The 17,313-nt window shown below is 38.9% G+C and overlaps 1 protein-coding gene across 1 annotated transcript in view; it reads right to left on the bottom strand.

The window, feature by feature from the left end:
• The window catches only part of fstl5 (follistatin-like 5), a 173,670-nt gene that overhangs the window by 143,130 nt on the left and 13,227 nt on the right, over positions 1-17,313 (bottom strand). Inside the window, exon 2 of the mRNA XM_028589644.1 lies at positions 3,888-4,029. Coding sequence (XP_028445445.1) covers positions 3,888-4,029 — 142 coding nt within the window. The remainder of the gene's footprint in view (positions 1-3,887; positions 4,030-17,313) is intronic.

Raw genomic sequence — 17,313 nt, 5'->3', positions numbered from 1 at the left:
TAACATTTCTGCTTTAAAATGTCTAAAATTGACCATACCGATGTTATATATTTTTATGAGTTGTGTTCTTACACTATCCTAAATGTTTCCACCAAATGTCAAACCCAGAGAAATCGGTTATTTTATTTTCAGACACGGCACGTTTCCTTTAGTCGCCCGTCAGTGGCGTCATATAACCTTTCACCCTCCAGTTACTCTAACTTCCGTCAGAACACTGGCACCAAGATGATACGTTCAGGAGTAATTGTAAATCATACAATGTCACAGAAAAAAAATACTTGTAACCGTAATACTGCTTTTTTTTGCCATACAGCATCATTTTGTGATTAATTACATCCCACTTTTTATCACAGTAATACAACAGAGACCTTATCTATTTTGAAAGTTCAATATCGATACCAGCTTGACGTTACTACAATGTGCTAATGTTGATGCTAAAGCTTTGTGGGTAAAATTGAGGTTACAACATCGTTCAACACGCTAATAGTTATTTTTAGTATGACTGTTTCGACCACAGCTAACAGGACTGAGCTAACCCACGAATAACTTCACTAGTAATGTTAACGTTAGCTGTATAGATAGACGATTTATCTAATGTTAATTTAGCCAGCTAGCACACCCCGGTCTGTCTGCCTCACTCCCCCGGCGCAGAGAGACTCAGTCGGGATGACAGCTGACAACAGCCCCGGGACATAAAGCTAGCTAGTTACCGTTAGCCCCCAGTCAGCTATCAGCCAGCTACTTCCATTACAGCAACCCCTGGCCAGAACTTATCTCCAGTGCCTGGTGCTTACGACGCTAACGGCAGTTTAATTAAACGTCGGGAAACAGACCATATCAGACCCAGCACCGAATCACAACAGCGGCCATCCATAGCTGTAGCTAGCTACATCTCCGTAGCGCTATGTGCAGAAAATCTCCTCCCCCCTTCGCCTTTACCTGTCTTTACGGTTAGCTAAATTAATCCGACAAAAGGTGAGTTAAGCACCAAAACGAAAAGTTAAGATTACTGAAAAGTGAAGGGGAGATCATTCCGGGCAGCTGGGAGATGTTCTGCTGTTGCACAACAGGCATCGAACGTCCTGGCTCGCTATCGCGGAGATTTCCCCGAGAATCCCCACCCACACCCGTCTCTCAGCCTCGTTCAGTAGCTTGCTAGCGTTACAACAAACCCCGTCCGCCCCGGTGTTGAAACCATCCAAAAGGTGACATTGATATGTGAAATATGACTGATGCATTCTAACCGGCAGCGAAGGTGTTTAACACTAAAAACTCCCATAATTCCACGCAACTTCACAACGTCATCAAAAGTCCAGTTTTACCGTCCATTGTTTTGGTTGAGAGACCCCTAGCGGCAGAAAGTTACATATTGTACGTTTAAGTGATGCAAACTAGATTTTATAAAGCTTTTAAATGCTGTTATTTTGTAACTACAGACTTTGACTACCAACAAAAATGTCATTCTGAGCTGAAACCCCTGTTCTGAAACTTGGTATTGCTTTTCTACAAACTATTCTTTAACACTGCTCACTCAACTGTATTGACAGGTCAGTGGATGACCCGAGCTTCTCTGCAATCTAGCCGGAGAAAGTCCTCTAAACAAAACGTCCAGTTAGAGTTTTTGGAAAAAAGGGCTGTACATTTTTCAGCGCCTTTTTTGACAGGCAGATAGATGAGTGGAGTTTACCTCTGTCCTCTCACAAGATGAATTGTAATGGTATGCAGATGCTGTAATGACATTCCTCTGCAATGTAATCACAGCGCCAGGCACATTAATTTCATTGGAGTGGAAAAGCACATGCATCATTTTTGTAGCTTCTCATCAAATTCCCGCTACATGTGCACGTACATCACTTTAATTATTAAAGTCACTCTGGTTCCAAACCAGGCCAATAAAAAGAGGGAAAGTCAAAACTAGTTTGTTTAAACAAGAGATAATATAATGTTTGATACAAAAGAAGTTAAATAACTATTTACACCACATTCAAAATATGCTGTCGGTTGAACTAAACCTAGTTTAAGAAGGTATGCTTCATTGAAATGACATGGCATTACGATAAAAAGCACACACTACACCCTCGGTGCTGTAGAACAGAGGAGAATGATGTGAAAGCAGCTATACCTAGGATTGTGTTTAGGGAAAAAAGATTAAAGCGCAAGCAGGAAAGATTTCAAGTTGGAAAAAAAGAAATGCAATGCAAATGTTGAAGTGAAACACAAGGAGAGCTACCTCTAAGATGTGTGTCTGAATGTCATTTAAACAACCTCGGAAATAAACTTTGAGGATTTCTTTTCCAAGATGTTTGAGCCAGTACTATGATGCAATGAATTGTGTTTTTGAGGCTAATTCTGAAACTGTAGATTCACCATAGTTTGAAATAAAATTCGGGCACCAGGACACTTCTCTGCCTAGATCAGGTACACCTAATGGTATTGAAACGCTCTATCTATCCACAAAATCCTAGACCTAAAAGTGTGAACACAGGCTAAGGAAAAACACATTTCATCCACCAGACTAAAAAGCATTCACTTCACAAGATGACACCGTAAGATTTATTTTACACCATGCAAATGTGCAGTGTCACACTGTACATAGGGATAAGGTTAAAAAAAAAACAGTGATCTGGTCCTTTAAGACTGAAATCACACACTGGTAGGTAGGTGGACCTAGGTAGGGGTGGACGTTGGATCGTTTCCCTCTCTCTTCCCTTTGGTATAAAGTATCCCATTCTTGCAGAAGTGCTATCGCTGCAGTTTATTGAGATCATATTACAGGATTTTGTTTTTTTTTATTATTGAAGTTTAAATCTCTTCACTTCCTTAACACACACAATTTCCAGAGTAGCTGTGGCTTGAAAGAAGCAGAAATCTTGCATAGCTGATATCTGCAGTCTACGTGTTTAGGAAGCATCTCTCTAAATCAATCTTGTTCAAAAGGTCAAACTGTGTTTGACCATTGCGTCGATGCAACAGCTTCTCATCGCTCCCGGCTCCTCGCTCAACTCTGATACAGCCCAATGACATTCCTACCATCTGTTTCCTCTGTAGCCTTCTCCATCTCTCTTTCTTTCTAACCACCTCTCAAGTCACCCACCCTTTAGTACCACGGCCTTTGTCTTTCATTGCCATGCAGACATGACTAAAACTTGCTGGAAAAACATATACATATGCAATATTTAGTTTGAAGATGAAAGATTGCCTTAAAGTAGAAGCAAACATAACACTTTTTTTATTGTCACAGCTATTTTTTTAATCTTGGATTGGATGGAGAGAAGTATTTACTAGTGAACAGGAATTAGAAAGGGGGCTTATTGGAAATGTTTACTGAAGGACCACAATCCGACTAACGCCTCTTGACAAAACACTTTGCTTTCCTAAAGTCTGTGTTTGCCAATACAGTCAATTTCTATCCCAGTCTGGCACTAATTGATCCATCCCTTCCACTCTGGTGTTTTTGGATCCGAATTAGAGAAAAAAAATAGACTATGCTACTAGTTTAGAAGGAAACAATTGGAACTTATTCCTTGAGATGCAGCGAGAGCGATTAAGCAGCAGATTTTGCTTGTGGGGCCTGCCCTGTATCGCTGAGTCAATAAGCATTAAATTAGATCTTTTAGATTAAACGTTCAGCTAAAATGTCATGCGAACATCCTCACTTCATTCAAAGCTCATCTCAATCTGATGTTGTCTTTGAAAACACCGTCCCCTGGCACAGAGGGAGGGATAATGATTCATCAAGTATTTTTCAGTGGGCAGAAAAACAGCAGCAACCACAGGAGAGTCATCTGACGGAAGAAGAAAGCGCTACTGTAATTAGTTTCATACTTGGCAAAAGCACATAGTCCTCTTGTTACGGGCAGCAAATGAAAAAAGGCGGCGATCAATACCTTGTGTCGGAATCTCACGACTGGTCGATAGAGCGGTGACCTGAATCCCTCTTTGTTGGGTCTCCCGTCGGCGCCGAGCACAGCGAGCCCCAACAATAAAATTGCTGCCGACCACCGTCTGGCTGACTTCATTGGTCTTTTCCTGTCAAAAACCAAACAAGAAAGGTGAGTGCTCTTCTCCAAAACTCTGGAGGTTCAATACCTGTGGGCCAAGACAGACAATACATCAAGTCTGGCGTAATTAGTGTAGACAATGGGAAACGCAAAAACTGTCCCTGTTTAAACTAAAGCTATCAATATGTGCCCCACACTCGACGAGGAGATTAGATCTCCTTTTGAATCAATTAAGGGGAAATAGACGTCATGAGAAAATCAAGATAAAGAAGACAAAGAGCCAATATATTAAGGCAATTAAAGTGGGGGCTTTGGATTAATTAGTCTAAGTGTCTAAATCAAGAAACTGATGTAGCGGTGAGATTACATTTTAAACAGTTTCCTCACACCCTCACAGAGATGCAGTCCAAATATATTTATTGAAGGGAGTGAAAATATTCACTTTTCACCTCCAATATAAATGCATTTTAAATTATTCATTGTGCTGTATAAAAGACGAGTTTGACCTTTGCACGACATAAATTAAACAAAACAGTTGTGGGGAGAAAACATTGAAAATATCTGTGTCCCAGAAATAGCAATGTTCAAAGTCGAACGCAGAAAATACACAGAGAAAAGGATATGTTAGTCAGTGCTCTCATATTGCCTACACACACGTATTAACACACGTGCGAATACACAAACAGCTGCACACAAGCTTTATGTTCAAATCTGCAATGCATTTGTTCCTTCTTATTTTTATCCCTCGTCTTTATCTGCGTTTATGCCTGCAGTTCTTTGTACAGCACGTCGCAAAAGTCCCCTTTGTTGGAAGCGCTTTATAAATAAACTTGACTCGACTTGTTGATTTTCACACTCAAACAGTGAGCTGTGCTTTCTAAGCCCTGTCAAGCCACCAGTGCCTGCTCATCATCCTCCAGCCGAGGAGATGACTGACAGCAGGATGGTGACCCTGCTTCCTTGTTCTTCTGGAGTGACACTGAGTCAGACAACAATGGCGCTGTTGTGCAGCTCTGTGGGCCCACATGTTATTCACTAGAGGTCAGGAAGCCGTGCCGGCAGAGCTACATGTCGCTGTGATGTGCCGGACCAAGAGGGACGATTGAAACTTTGTTTTTGTGACTCTGTGACTTATTGGCTTCCTGAGCTGCCTGACACCTGCAGATTTCCTGGACCTGCAGATTTCCTGCACATGTTCTCCTGCACACCATCCCCTTTAGATTTGTTTTTCTTGGAGTTATGAAGAACTTAGTCTGTGCCACTGCATGTGGTTCATGCTGTTGTAATATAAACTTTCAATTAGAAGAACAAACATCAACAGCTGGAGTGTGCATATAACTGTCTGCCAGATTCAACACCCACTTTGCTGACTTTTTTTTTAACCAAGACATTGACATTTAAAAATCGATTTTCTTTGTCAAAAACCTTGATGGAAATACACCCACGGACAGCTCACCTACTGCACCAACCCACCCACCTCGCCCCATTGAATTTACAGAAAGTCACATTTTCACAACTGCGTCTACAAAGAAACTAATGTTTATTTGTTTATTTAAAAGGATCCCCATTAGGTGACGCCGAGACAACAGCTAGTCTTCCTGGGGTCCAAACAATACATATGTACAAGTTATGTGCAACATACCAACATAATGATGCTGCTTTAAGCCTTGGTCTTTAGCCTAGTTTCCTTATAGAACAAAGCCTTTAGCCTTTGTAGATCAAATGCCTCATCTACCAGTCCCTCGCTCCTGTCTCTGTCCGTGTAATAGGGTGGGGGCATTGAAAGTGCCTTGATAATCCAGTGGGCAGGGAGTTTTTATTCCAAAGTTTGTGTCTAGAAATTCAAAAGCCCTCTGAACTTGGCAAGGTAATTGTTAAACCACTGTTAATGATCACCAGCCTTACTAACCCCCTGCAGACACATTATGGTCGTTTTGTGCTATAGGGCACATAAAAGCTTACTTATTGCCTCTTTTAATGTGATCATACTGTATTCATTCTCTATGCATTTCTAAACTCTCCAGATCCAGGTAGGAACCCTGCCTGCAGCTGCTGCTGCTCTACTTCTCTGCTAACACAGTTTTTTAGCCACACTAGGTGGATTACCATATCTGCAAGCACAATCAATCAACTTCTTTGCAGCGTCCCAGTGTTAAATGGGTTATTAATGGACTAAGTTTTGCAGGATGCTGTGTCAGAGTCAGAGACATATGCACAGTTTTAAGAAGTTTAACTGATGCATACAGTACAGCTGCTCACAGACATTTAACTCACTATGACTGAATATTATAAATCTCAAGTATAACGCAAAACAATGTAACAGCACCACCAAATAGCCTCAAATATGACCATAAAAAGGAATCAACATCTCTCTAAATGTTTTAACAAAACGGCAGTATAACCTTCTGTACTGCAGGGGCTGTTGTATGAGACTGCATTAGTGTTAGCTAGGTCTACCTGATGAACTGGAAACTGAGTGTATTATTTATTCACATACTTTATCCAAAGTCAAACTCAGGCTACTCATAAGGTTTTTCTTAACCCTGTAAAACCATTTGTATCATATTTGCTACGCAAGTTTTTGAAACCTCTATCTCATCAAGTTGATCAATAATTTCTTTAAACACCTGTTGTATATAATCTGATACATGTATTCTGCCCTCTAGTGGAGTATCATTCCACTACAAGCAGTGAAAGGGATTTTTTTTTTACCTTTTCAAAATGGCTGCTGTCATTAAATCCTCCACACACTTTTGGCAGGGAACAAGTTGCTAATTTTCATATAGTTATGGTAAGAATAACATTTATGTTATTACTATTTTTTTAAATAAATATCTTCTTTATTGAAACAATGCATAATTACCTAAAAATTAATTATTTATATTATAGTTAAATCGTGTTAAAAATGTGTGTATCAAATTTGATACTGCGGGGATTTAAGGTTCTTTATCCCTGAACTTTCAAGTCACATTTCTGTAATGTAATCTACATAATGCCTACCACTATACAAACACACACTATTTTGATGATTTAATTAATGTAATTAATGACTAAAATGCCATCTTAAAATACATTTTGGGTATTTTCAAAATAACAATAACATAATCGCTATGCTATATCGACCAATTTGTGTATTTTTAGGAAGAAGAAGTATATTAAAAATGTCATTAGCATGATAGTACATGGCAAATCAAGTGACATGGAGCAGTTAGGGGAAGATGATGAGGAGGAGGAGGAATGGACTCCTAAGGTTATGCATGATAATGGAAGTTCAGATAGCAGTGATGAGGAAGACTATCCAGATAAAAGTGTAGCCCATACAAGCATGGAAGTTGAGGTCCCAAAAACAACAAATTTTTGTACCTAAAATGAACATTGTTGTGAGTAAAACGTTGCCCAAAACACCCAATGTATCAAACATGATACAAAAAATATATCATAAACAAAATCATATGGCAAAATCTTTTTTTTGAATTTTGTAATAAGGTTTAATAAACATATAAATTCCCAAAAATTTGAATTTTCTGGTTATTTTATCATGTGTCAGGCTTTACATTAATAAAAGCTTAAAGCAAAATAAAGGTTTATTTGGGGAAAAAGTAAGATATCTTTTAGTGCAGGGGTCTTCAACGTTTTTAAAGCCAAGGACCCCCTAACTGAAAGAGAGATGGATCAGGGACCCCCTACTACATATATTGTATAAAATGAAGTTGCATATTAAACTGAGCCTACAATAACATGTGGGCAGCCTAAAGCTTTTATACATACCTTTTTTTGCATGGAATATTAAGCGTTTACAATTTAAAGAAAATTGAGCCTTATGATTGTTTTCATTTTAAAACATACATGTGGCACAGGAAAATCCTCAAGATTAACTGTATCTGTGGATGGCTACCATAGTGACCACCTTACATAGGCCAGTAAGCTTATCATGTGGGGATTAATATTTACTAATAATATGTTGGATTCATTGAAAAAAACTAAAATTAACAATAATTTGGAGGCCCCCTTGCATTGACTCTGAGGACCCCCTAGGGGTCCCGGACCCACTGTTGAAGATCCCTGTTTTAGTGGGATTGGGCCTCATTCACCAATAGCTTCCTAAGTTTTCTCTTAAATATGTGTTAAGAAAGTCCCTAAGAAAAGTCTACGTCTGATTCATGACGTGTTCTTAAACAACAGAATTGTTCGCACCTGTGTTCTTAGGATTGATGAATCCCACGTCTTCGTAATTGAAAGCGCGTGCCAGTTGTTCCTAATTAGCATAAGAAAACGCCCCGCAAATTCCCATAAAAGGCCGTAACACTTCCTGTGCACCTCCTGGGAAGCGGGAGACCGCCTTCAAGAGATGGTTGTCGGAGTCGCAGATGACTTGTACAATGCAGTGGTGGAGGAAGTACTGAATCTCAGTACTTAAGTAAAAGTACAAATAACCAGAGACATATTTACTTTAGTAAAAGTAGAAGTACCACACTGACAACCCTAGTTAAGTAAAAGTAAAAAGTACCTGATTTTAAATGTACTTTAAGTATTTAAAAGTACTTTCATAACGAGTTATTCTCTTGAATATTACCATTTTAAATGATAATATTACCATTTTAAATGGTAATATGTCCACTACCACAAACAAGGCCTGGCTTTAAAAAAGAATTTCCTATCCTAACCAGCATAAAACGGAAATATGTTGTTAGAATCGGAATGCGGTTGGTTTTATTCATGGATGTATTTAAGACGGTTTTATATCCTTTAACCATAGAAACTTAAGCAAATAGTGTTTGAAGCAGCGAACGTGGGGAGGAGATGGGAAGAGGTCCAGCCAAATAAATAAGATATGAACGCGTCTGACACTGCCTGAAGGAGGAGTATGATGCTGTGGGGAGAAATAGATATAGCAACTATGATTTAAAAACGGGAATAATAAAAAACTAACATTTTCATTTTCACTTTTACCGGAGGCTGTGTTACCGAGGGTCAGCGGTGCTGCGCCCGGGCTCTGGAGCACCGGAGCCGGCTTGGAAGCAATGATCAGCGGTGCCCCATATCTATGGCAACCAAACTTCACTGGTGAGACAAACGTGTGATGGTCAGGAAGACGTTTTGGCAGGGGGAAAAACTGATCAGGAAATGTAACGCAACGTTGTAGAAATGTAGCGGAGTAGAAAGTATAGATAATTGCTGCAAAATGTAACAAAGTAAAAGTCAAAAGTATGCACTATTGATTCTACTTTTGTGTTTCTTTGCATACTATGATTTATTTTTTCAACAAATGATGATTTATGATTTAAATAAAATGCAGTAACCAATTATTTGGAGCAAACTCATCACTCAAATGTGCGTAAAAGTGCTCCTGAATGTTCGTAGATTTTGTTTTTAGCTAAGAACAAATCCAAGATAAGAAAACATTAGTGAATGTCAGAATCTTTGTAAAAAGTGTGTAAGTGGGGTTTAAGAGCACAATTATTCGTAAGAACGGTGGGTGAATGAGGCCCAATAATGTTTCTTAATGAAACTGACAGCAACTCTAGTGTGAGCATGCCATGTATAATTGGTCCTTGTATGTGAACATAAGAGTGCATGTTTGAGTAAATAGTCTTATTTATTTGCCTTGAATGCACATCTGTCTCATTGAGCAGATTTTGGCAGTCAATGCACTGGGCATTGTATAACAACAGAAATGTTACTGATACTACCTGTATACACATGTAGCTGGGTGTGAATAAAAATGCACAAATTGCACATTTAAAGTGCTCATATTATGCTCATTTTCAGGTTCATAGATTCATGTATTTAGAGGTTATAGCAGAATAGGTTTACATGGTTTAATTTTCAAAAAACACCATATTTTTGTTGTACTGCACATTGCTGCAGCTCCTCTTTTCACCCTGTGTGTTGAGCTCTCTGTTTTAGCTACAGAGTGAGGCATCTCACTTCTGTTCCATCTTTGTTGGGAGTAGGGCTTTGACACTGAACTTCGTTATTCGAATATAATTCGAATATTTAAAAAAATAATGATATTCGCTCAGCCGTGGCTTGCATTTCCCCCCGACTCATTTCCTGGTTCTCCTTCTCCATAAACAACGTGAAATCAAGGAAAGGGTTAACTTTTCCTGCTACAGAAGTCCCACCGTGGTCAGAAAGCACAGGGGAGATGCTTTGTTCCTCTGAACATCTACAACTTAAGTTTGATACCAATATAGGTCTTACTGAAGGCATTTAATGGTCAAAATATTATTAATAAATATTCAAATATATTTGAATATTAACATTAATAAACAAACTTCGAATATGATTTTTGGGCAAAAGTCAAAGCCCTAGTTGGGAGTAGCACATGAGCAGTAGCTAGGTAAGGACTACTAGCCAGTCAGAAGCAGAGTATGAGGGCGTTTCACTCTAGCAGCTAGGCGAGCATTATAACGTGTGTTACAAAGTGACGCACGTTTGTCTCTGAAGTAAAGGCTGGACTACAATAGAGCTGTTTGGAGCAGTTTGTGAACAGTGTTTTCTGTTGGAGATGGTAAGTCCCTTTGTGGTGGACTTTGGGCTTTTTCACTTTGTAAACCTATAACGTGCACAAAAAAAGATATAGAACACAATAAAGCCAAAAAGCATAATATGAGCACTTTAAAGCTTTCTTAGTACAGTCAGCTTGTCTCACATACTATGGTTGATGGTCCACTAGGAACACTGATTTTTCACAGTAGAAATGTATCTTGATTTCTTAACAAAACTGAGAGCATTTAGTTTCAACAATCAGAACAGCATATGGTTCAAGTTAAGATATTTCAACATTTTGCAAACCCTGTAGTAGAGTATATCAGAAACAAAAGCCAACACTTCCCTCAAGCATCTGTTTTAGACTGCTAGCTACCATGTCATATGCAAAGTTTATCACAACAGCAAAAGGTTTCTGCTTATTTCTCGATGAACTAAAAAAGCAGGCCTGGACCAGAAGCGTATTATTTTATTTAATCTTAAGAACCAATATCATGAAATACTGTAGGTGTCATTTGACAATGTCTATTTAAATGCATTTAAATAAAACATTGCTATTATCCTTAGCATTATTATGTAGCTCACACCTGTGGCACAGCAACAGAGAAAAGTGTCTAATCCACATAGACAGAGGATTAATTAATTCACTGTTTTTTCCCCACATACGATTATGCTGTCTGCACACAGGAGGTAACAAATTGTGATAATAAAGAGTGAAATTCAAAGCCATGTCTACTTGTCATATTTCTACTTGTTTTAAATCATTTAACCAAAGACTATTTACTTTAACAAGTCACAACTAGTCCCTTTGTATAATTTGATTAATTAATTAAGTGCCGAAGTAATCGCCAACATGTTCCTATTTACATGTTGTAATTTGTATAGTCACAGAGTGTACAAATAACAAGGTCATATGAGACACAGCCGTCTTCTAACAAAATAAAATACGTTGATCTCAACAAAAGGTTGGTGCCCCATGATTTTTGGCGTCTATATGAGCATATACAATCGCTTAGTCACGTTGGCATGCTGGTTTTATGTCTACCATCGACGGTTACCATTTTATGGCTTATACTCCAATTTGTCAGTGGAGAAATTGCATCGTATTTTTACTTCCGGAACCCGCTGTGGGCGGGACTGTTGAGGTCTATTAGGCGTTAAGACTTGCGGTGTGAACGTAGCTTTATTCGGAGCAGTAGGCTAGTTGGAACCAGTTACCTCCAGGATCTGTGCTAGCGAGTGTTAGCTAGCGCTGGGGGCGTCAGACAGAGTTACAACACGCACGGAGATGAGAAGGGTATGTCTAACTCTGGGGGTTACGGTGCATAAGCTAAAGTCCCAATAAGTCGGCGTGTTCCTTTAAGTTGCAGATTCTCACCTCCAGAGAGCTGTTCTGCCCTAGCAGCTGGACTCAGACAATCCAGAAAAATGATGTTTGATGGCTTTTGCTACACTCTGTTTAGTAACATAAACATGCTGTGTGCAGTTACAGACATTACATTATCTATGGCTGTTTAAGTTAAAATGTATTGTTAATATGTATTTCTGTTTCAGCTGAATAATGCAAGCCTGCCACGTTCTACACCTTTTAACTCCCTTTCGTTCCCAATGAGTTGTTCATTTGGAAACAGTAGAGCACTGCGGTTGTACTGTACAGCTCCCGAGGCGTGAGTGCAGTGAACATGAATGAATGAATGAAGGACAGGGCAGTGCTGAAAAAGAAAAAGAAAAAAAATGCATGCTTTGTCAACCGGCCATGGCCAAACATTGCACCAAAACACTCAATGTGAAGGTTGAGACCTCTGCAAGGTCACTGTGCTGAAAGATTTTACATTACATCATCGGTGAACCAGAACGCTTTTCAACACAAAATAAAACAAGTTTGCCACACATGAGACTTAAACTACAGGGACTAATCAATAAGTTAAACATTGTATTTCAAACACATATTCTTTAAAACAAACAAGTTAGTATAATTTTTTTTTCTATTTATAAGATACAAAAGGTCACACTCTTGCCACATTAGCTTATCATATTTCTATTCTTATGCTGCAATTAAACAAACTGATGACTGATAGAATAGAAAGACATAGTGTGGCAGAAAATGCTACAAGCTTCCCTTGCGAGGTCATTTAAAAATCAAAGCCTGTTCTGCATGATAGACAATTTTCTTTACACCAATATTATTCTGAATAGTGTCTTTTATGCCATTTTTGCAAATGCAAAAGTGTTGAAATGACACTTGAAGCTTCAGTCATCATTTTCCTGTGGCAGCAACTTCTCAGCACTTTGGCAGGTATATCATATATATATATATATATACGGTATATATATATAGTATAAAATGCAAAGTGTCAAAGGAGGAAAATAACTTTTGTTCACTGTTATTTAGCCACTTTGCTGAGCATGCATATGGTTTTTTTCCACAGTTACCCTGCTTCAAAGTCAGCCAGTCTTGCAGATTTACACCAACAAGCAGTCCAGTACAGTCAGAAGTGTTGTGCAGCTGAGCTGCTTGCCAAAGCTTAAGAGCCGTAAGACAAGGTGTTGTTTACTTGCCATTACCAATTGAGATTTTTTTAAAAGTCCCATGACATGAAAGGTTTTTTAACATTAATATGAGTTCCCCCAGCCTGCCTATGGTCCCCCAGTGGCTAGAAATGGTGATAGGTGTAAACCGAGCCCTGGGTATCCTGCTTTGCCTTTGAGAAAATGAAAGCTCAGATGGGGCGATCTGGAATCTTACCTCCCCTTTCTCTGCTTTGCCCACCCAGAGAATTTAGCCCAACCATGAGAAAGAGAGAGATATCTGGCTTGCAAACAAGCAAAGTGGCACTTTTATACATAAAAGGCTCCATTACCTTGTACCTCACGTTATGGCTCCGTAGAAGGCGTTTTTATAAAAATAGGCTAACGATTGTGTCATAACCACGCAACTTACTTTTGCATAGTAGAGGAATTACCGTATAGTACAGGAGAAGCTCGCAGGCAGTTTCAACTTACATTAGCTGTTTAAGTTTAATTACTTATGTTAAGTAGCATTTTAGTTAGCAATAATTAGCCTGTGCCTATGTTATCTCCTTACATATACCTACGCTCTCCGTCTCTGCAAGATTGGGAATGATTGAAATTTCTCTTGGCACAGCTACCAGAAGATTTCCACCTTTCAGACAGATTGATCAAGTCACATCTACGTCTTCAACCTCAGTTGGAGGCTGCGCAGTAACGCTCAGCCATCACCGGAAAAGTACTTCTAATATCCTTCACAGGGCTCTGTCCAGAGCAACGGGATCTGTTGGCCTATTCTATATACTGTATACTGTCTATGATTTAATTACGGTAACGTTACGCCAATTTCTTTTTTCCTAGGCTGGCAAAGGCATGGCTAGGACTCATTGCCTGCTCTGGTTGGGTTGGTTAGGTTCAGGCAAGGGGAGTGGAATTGGTGGGATTAGGGTAAGAATGTCAAGGTAAGCCAATCAGAGGCAGAGTAAGGCAGAGTAGGGCGGGACATGCCTTCGCCATCCTGGGAGAAAAAAAATACTCCCATACGGTACATCAAAGATCCTCTATACTAAACCGTCGCTGATACATCCATGTACTCTATCAACACCGACCGCTCAGCAGTATTGTGCTGGGTGCTGCCACTGGTGGCCAGATGCTAGTATATCTACAGTATAAAATATACAATTTTTAGTGACTATACTTCATATATTATGTTAGCCTATGCTGAGTGTCAATCAAAAATCTGGTGGGAGCAATCTAATATCAATACAATAATTAACATTCTAACCATGCATGTGTAGGTAGTGGTGGAAAATAAGAAAGTTTACTCAAGTAGGCTACTGTACTCAAGTACTGTGTTTAAGTACAATTCTAATGTACTTTACTTGAGTATTTCCATTTTAAGCTACTTTACACTTTTAATTTTTTTACTCCACTACATTTATTTGACAGCTTTAGTTTTTTTTCAGATTCACATTTTACACAGAAAACCTATAATAATGAGTTTCTAAAGTAATATATTGTTAAAGGTTGAACGTATATAAAGCATGGTAGTACCAGATGCATTAATAGTATTGTTTTAGTTATAATAATCTGATAAAATAGTACATTTTATGGGCATATTACAATGAAAGGGGCCCCATTAGTACTTACTTTTGATAGGTAAGTTATCAATTAAGTATTTTGTGTTTCTAATACTTTTAGCAACACACTTTTGATTTGATAAAATTATTTTACAGTAGTCATGTTTCCATCTAATTGTCAAGCAAATTTTAAGCAAACTTTTAAAATGTCGAAAATGCGAATTAGAAGACTTTCCATCAACTGGTTTAGAGCAAATAAACTAGACTACGCAAAGCGTAGTTTCGTCACAAATTGACATTACTCATTGTATTAGATTGCAAACCGGCTTACTAAATCAAAGCGTTTAGAAGCTAAGTTCTTTGGCTAAATGAGAGAGGTAGCATTGTACAAGTTGGCCACCGGTGCAGAATACAGGGTTGTGGCAGAGACATTTGGTGTCAGCGGTGTTCAGGGCCATACAATTCAAGCTGTTGAAACAATTCGTCAATTTACCCAAAGTGGCTGAGGCACAGGCTAAAGCGCACCACAACTCCACTACGCCACAAGTGTACAGCGCACTGTAGGGTGGATATCCCGATCCTTCCCCCATCCAATGGATACCGGGACTATATTCATGTGAGTTACATGTTTGCTTACTTATTCGGCAAAGCTGTTTCCATCTCCCATTTTGTGCATTAACTCTTGGCAAAAACCACCTCAAACGAGCATAAAAACATTTTAGTTCATTTGTGGATGTATTTTTTCGAATTTTGCCATTTCCATCAACATTTTCTAATGAGATACTTCAAAATGCGCATAAAAATATGTTGATGGAAACATGACTACTGGGATATTACTTTAACTTAAGATAACTATCTAAATACTTCTTCTACCAGGGCCAAAGTAACATACCAAACAAAACAGACTTCTCAAGTTTGATAGTAGCGTGTTGATCTATAGAATATGGTATTTGTAAATAAAAATATAGCAAAATCACAGCAAACACCTCACTGACATAGCTAAACAAGGTTTGCCCAGTAAGTATACTCAGTGTATTCCAATAGTCTCTCATTTCTATTCAGTATTCTCAGACCTTTATTACATTCAATGAAATTATCCCTATTCTCAAGTTGTATTCAATATTCTTCACTCTTCTATTCATAGTAAACTGCCTGCAAAGCAAAGGATGAAAATTTAGAGGAGGGAGAATTCTTACTCAAGAAATTGGAATTGAAATTTCTGCATTACTGTCAGGCCTAGTCATGTATTTTGCACCCAGGGAATGTTTGGTGATACAAACAGCAGGGTTCCTTTAGAAAAACCACACAATTTTACAAAATTTAACTACAAGAAGATCCATGCTTTCTAGAAGTTTGTTTTGCATGCATACACAAGAAATTAGCCAGACAGCTTTTTTTTTATTGTTGATTTAGCAGAATTTCTCATGATGCAGATTAAGATTTGTTTTTTTTAAACTCTGAATCTGTATGCAGACTAAAAAACATGTCAACTTCTGACTAGATGAGTAGACTAACTGAACCCTATTCATGTTTCAAAGCTCCTCTGGTTGGTCCCTACTGTCTTCCCAAAACCCATTTCCAGTCAAAATGAAGGCCAACTGTACAGCTGAGAAATTGCATTGCAGTTGTGGCACATGGGCCTGTTTCAACTAGCAGGGATGCACTGGTGCTCCCAGTTTGCTTTGTAAACCAATGATTTCCTAGAGAGGCTTGTTTAAAATTATTCAAATTTTTCAGCGAGGTCACTGGAGGGGAATTTGAAGTCAGCAGATAAATGGCTCCACTTTCCTCTCTCTCCCCTCTCTCACTGTATGCTTCAGCTGACACATTCCCTGACCTCCTGTGGGCAGATCCCTTTAAGCACGCGCAGCGGTATTTCTATGTACAGATCAATTTGGTCGGAGTACTACAGTTTGTCTCTGAGATATCTGGAGAACACTGGAGCATCTGCTGTGTGTTTGCACCCTGCTGCAGCATGTCTTATTTGGCAGAGTTATCATGGCACTTCTTATACTCATACATCTCCAGCAGCGCTGTACACTGATAAAGGACTCCTTCAAGTTCAAAGCACGTCCAAAACCACAGGCGACGCATTCTTCCCCAAGGGTAGTGGCTCCGTTTGGTCCTTGTTCTTCCCTTACAAATGCAGAAAATGCTGCACCAGTCTCTCAGAAGGAGCAGTTCCTTACAACAAAGGAAGAGATGATGACTTTGAATGTCGTACATGCCTAAATGGGTATCTCAAATAGTACTCATGTAATGTCTGTAGGAATCATTTTAAAGAATTTCTTACAACCTGCATACTGCTTTGCTATTATTTTTGGTGCATCAAGAAAACCAGTGCCTCTGTAGTCCAGAGACATTTAAAATGTGCATGCCAATGAAACACTTGAGGTTTGAAGATGTGCTGAGAATGTTTCACATAGGGCGAAAACAAAAAAGCAGTTCAATACGTTTTTTGGTGGTTCTGGAGGAGTAGAAAATAAACTCAAACAACTCAAACAGACCATACTACATTTCTTTCTGCAAGACTTGCACTCAGTGAGTCAGTTAATAAATGGCAAAGTGGGTTCATAAAAAGGGGCAGCACTTGCCTAGAGGTTAGAGACATTGGCTGGTGAATGTATGGTTATAACCTTATATGAAGCCCATATAAGCTCAGAGAAACTGGTAGTCGAAATAAAGTTGCAAAAATCTATTCCTTCAGAAAATGCTGCAGAGTTTCCCCCCGA

This window comes from Perca flavescens, chromosome 10 (genome assembly GCF_004354835.1).
Source record: "Perca flavescens isolate YP-PL-M2 chromosome 10, PFLA_1.0, whole genome shotgun sequence".
In the NCBI taxonomy this organism is placed as follows: Eukaryota; Metazoa; Chordata; class Actinopteri; order Perciformes; family Percidae; genus Perca; species Perca flavescens.
Note: the sequence above shows the minus strand (reverse complement) of the source record. Positions and strands in the feature narration are given on the sequence as shown.